This window comes from Ranitomeya variabilis, chromosome 1 (assembly GCF_051348905.1).
Source record: "Ranitomeya variabilis isolate aRanVar5 chromosome 1, aRanVar5.hap1, whole genome shotgun sequence".
Classification (NCBI taxonomy): Eukaryota; Metazoa; Chordata; class Amphibia; order Anura; family Dendrobatidae; genus Ranitomeya; species Ranitomeya variabilis.
Genome location: NC_135232.1, coordinates 753,948,568 through 753,952,812, shown reverse-complemented (window position 1 = coordinate 753,952,812; position 4,245 = coordinate 753,948,568). Strand labels below are relative to the sequence as shown.

The window sequence follows — 4,245 nt, the reverse complement described above, 5'->3', positions numbered from 1 at the left end:
TTCAGGTTTCCCCTTCAGCAAGATAGACAAATAACTTTCTAACTGCTTTACATACTACAGCACATGGCTTCCTAAGACGTCCCTCACAGGAAATGACATATCTTCATTATGCTTCAACAATACTCTTGTCTTTTAAAACATCTATATATGTTATACAAAATAAAAAATAATAATGAAAAGAAAAAAAAAATCTAAAACATTTTATTAGAATTTTTTTACGTTAAGTAATTGGCAGTTCTTTGGACGCAGCACATGTCTGTTGCGTCCAAAGTTCTGCCGGCTTTTGACGGCAGGTGAATCCGCATATGTTCACTGAACCATGCAGAATCACCACGTCCAATACATTGTATGGGTGACATTTATCTTGCGGAGACTGAGCGTCTCCACGAGATACAGTAAATAGACATGCTGCAGTCTGGAAAGACGTGTTGCATGTCCATCTATGCAGATAAGCCACGGGCGTCTCTGCACACATAGTGGACATTGGATTTCTTGAAATCACATCCACTGTGCTGTAACATCTGGACGCTGCGGGATGCACGCTGCACAAGTACGTCCAATCCGCAGCATTTACTGCCCGAGTGCACATACTCTGAAAGATCTGTATGGAGGAGTGGGCCAAAATCCCTGCTGCAGTGTGTGCAAACTTGGTCAAAAACTATAGGAAAAGTCTGACCTCTGTAATTGCAAACAAAGGTTCCTATAGCAAATATTAAGTTATGTTTTTCTATTGTATCAAATACTTATTTCATGCAATAAAATGCAAATTAATTATGTAAAAATCATACAATGTGATTTTCTGTTTTTGTATTTTTAGATTCTGTCTCTCACAGATGAAGTGTGCCTATGATAAAAATTACTCTCCATTCTTTGTAGGTGGGAAAACTTGCAAAATCGGTAGCGTATGAAATATTTATTTTCTCCACTGTGTTTTTCCCCTTTGTGTTTTTGATACAGATTTCACTTAGTGTTCTTTAGTTAAAAAAAACTGGGATTCTGCACTTAAAAATGCTATTGCGTTTTTTCATACATTTTTTTTCCCTAAATTAGAAAATGCATCAAATAGTTAAACATCGTCTTTAAACACACAATGAGCATCAGTTTTCATGGAATCACATTGCTTGAATTTTTTTAAATACAGCAAATTTTCTGTGCAATTAAACACAGCAGAGATAATGCAGTGTTTATGCTACTTGGGAACATGGTCTTATAGTATCTTGTGGTCTGAACAATACACAATTATTGACTACTGAAAAGTGTATTGTGCTTCAGCAACAACAAAAAAATACTTAACTTTTTTTATATGGTTGATGTTGGTTGGATACATAAACATAAACTATTTAACAATTTACTTTATCTCTAAATGTATCTGTTAAGCACATGGCCCAAATGTGGTGTGAACTTGGCCTAAGGTCCATGCTTTGCCTCTGCGGGGCGCATTATGGTTAGTGATGAGCGAGTGTACTCGTTGCTCGGATTTTCTGGAGCACGCTCGGGTGGTCTCCGAGTATTTATGACTAGTTATGAGCGAGTAAACTTGTTGCTCAGGTTTTCCCGAGCACGCTCGGAAGATCTCCGAGTATTTGTTACTGCTCGGAGATATAGTTTTCATCGCCTCAGTTGCATGATTTACGGTTTCCAGATAAGCTGAATACATGTGGGAATTCCCTAACAAACAGGCATTCCTCACATGTATTCAGCGTATCTGGAAGCCATAAATCATGCAACTGAGGCGATGAAAACTATATCTCCGAGGAATAACAAATACTCGGAGGTCACCAGAGCAACGAGTACACTCGCTCATCACTAATTACAACTCTACCTTACAGAGTTATTCTCCCTACAAGCGAGGGGACAATACCTCCATTTTATTGTGTCCGATGAAACGTTGCTCAGTTTCATATTAAATCCTAAAGCAATAAAACACTGTCATCAAAAGCATATAGATATATAGTAGAACCCTGCAGACTTGTTTGGGTGCCATAATACAACTGATAGGTTGGTCAGAGTGTAAAGGAGCATTCCCATCTCAGAAATCTCTGGCATTGCCACCGGATATGCCATAAATGTCTGAAAGGTGCAGCTCCCACTTCTGAGATTTGTACATATCTTAAGAAAGTAGCCCTGTCTTGCATCCCTTTAAATCCGCAGAATAGTTCCTTCTCCCCAGTTTGTTGATGTGTATGGTCAGTTCAGGAGGAATAACTGTCAGATGAGCTCACGTTTACCCCAATGGCTATCTGCGGTGTCTGGCTCCTTGTGGCTACCTGTAGCAGCAGCATCTTCATGTACAGTGGTAAGCAGAGTGGCCTGCTCCTGACAATATTTGCATTAGCATACTATACTTGTATGAGAATTTTACATCTAAGCTATAGCGTTTTTAGCTAGAATATTAGAAGTGGTTAGAATGTCCACTCTTTGGAGGACATGTGGCATAACTGATGCTGAAAGACAAAAAACAATTGGAAAGTGCAAAGAGTCCTAAGGGAAGTGTGAACAGCCTGACCCATGCTGTACAGAATACAAAACAATGGTTATAACAAATATAATACAATGTTGCTACAAACGGGACAGTGTCCATGCGATAATAAAACATATTCATCTATTGTTTGGGGATTGTAATACAGCCCAGATGAAGCACATTTTGTCCTCACCTTGTAGGCCTCAGTACGTTTGGGCATGGTAAGGCACAAGCTGGCAGCCACTGTTGACATGGCTCATCACCTTCTGTTTAAGTTCTGCCACCTGCTCCTTTAGGATACTAGCAGTGGACGCTAGATCCGTGTTTTGTATTTTAAGATTCTTAACTTTGTCTTCTAACCTTGAGATCCGCTCTAGTTTTCTTTTTCTGCATTTGGTAGCTGCTATTCTGTTTCTGAGCTTCTTTCTTTCTGCTTTGATTCTCTCCTGGTTGTCCATGTTTATGGGTGATAATGGAGGACTGTCTCCAAAACTAGTCATCTCTGGGACTATTTGAAGTTCATCTTTCACTGAATGAAGTCTTTGTGTAGGATAGGCGGACAGTTCTTCCATGGTAGTTGGCAGAATCGGGTAAAAGACTGGATCTGTATTGTAGCTTGTTGTAGTGCCCACGGCTTCATTACCATAATTGTTAAGATTGACATAAACGGAGGTATGTGAGAGCTCAGGAGGATGAACCGGATCACCAGTAGATACTGAGCTCATTTTCATACTATTGTGCAGTTGGCTTTGTTTATGTGGGTCCCCAAGTGGCAGCACAAATCCATCAGAGAATCCCTGCTCCACGTCGGGCATCTTAGGATACAAACAATGGCTACTAGTGGGATGTGCAGCACCCACACTGTTGGGCTGGATACGTCTCTCGAGATCAAGTGAGGTTAGGTTTATAAGGCCCATGTCGATAAGGTTTATTAGTTCATTTCCCTCAAGATGGTGAGGCTTTTCATATGACAGCATTTCATCACTAATGTTGAGATTCATATCCTTTTTCATCATCTTGCTTGCAATAGGAGAATGTGGGAAGGAAACCCGATACACATTCAATAAATCATCCTGGTAAAAAGGCATTTCCATATCCACTGGTGCAATGTGACACAAGTTGACGTCAGTATTCCCTTGTTAGAAAGCATTAAGAAGTCTAGCAATGCTTGTGGTTTCAGGTTCTCACACAGTATACCTGGGTCCATATGGGATATCTTCTCGGCAGTCCAATGTCCTTCAAACTTCAGGTTCTTGGAATCTAGTTGAATGTCCTTGCCTTCAAGTGACGGCACTGTAATATGTTCTGTTGGGTCTTCTGCTGTTACTTCTCACTGATCGGGTTGCAGTGCTAATTCTTGAAGCACTTCGTCTTCTGCAGTCTCATGCCATACTGAGCAATGCCACTGCCTTCTTTCTCTTATATGCCTTTCCTCACACATGATGACACTTTTGTGTACTGAGATTGGTTCACTATGATGTTCTGAGATTCCTTCATTTGCATAGTTGTCAGGGTAACTTTCTGTATACGCAAACAGCGAAAGGGAGTCTGGGCTGATGTCATTCATTAACCCATCAGGGTCTACATCATTTCCACCAATGAGCAAGGGAATCGACGTCATATGATGGTTTATTTTTATATTAAAGAGCTCACCTCAGCAGAGACAACATCACGGATATTTATAGGCATATGCAGTGTTACTTCCCGTCTCAACTATTCTGCGTTACCCGATAGAGCAGCTACGGAATCTGTCTTTTAAAAAAAATGTATAATAACAAAGGAAG

The 4,245-nt window shown here is 40.3% G+C and overlaps 1 protein-coding gene across 1 annotated transcript; it reads right to left on the bottom strand.

Annotated features, from left to right (window-relative positions):
- Positions 1–1,677: 1,677 nt before the first annotated feature.
- LOC143782920 (transcription factor JunD-like) lies at positions 1,678–3,947 on the bottom strand. Its single transcript, XM_077270921.1, has one exon. The coding sequence runs from the start codon at positions 3,553–3,555 to the stop codon at positions 2,665–2,667; it is 891 nt and encodes a 296-aa protein (XP_077127036.1). The 5' UTR covers positions 3,556–3,947; the 3' UTR covers positions 1,678–2,664.
- Positions 3,948–4,245: the final 298 nt, after the last annotated feature.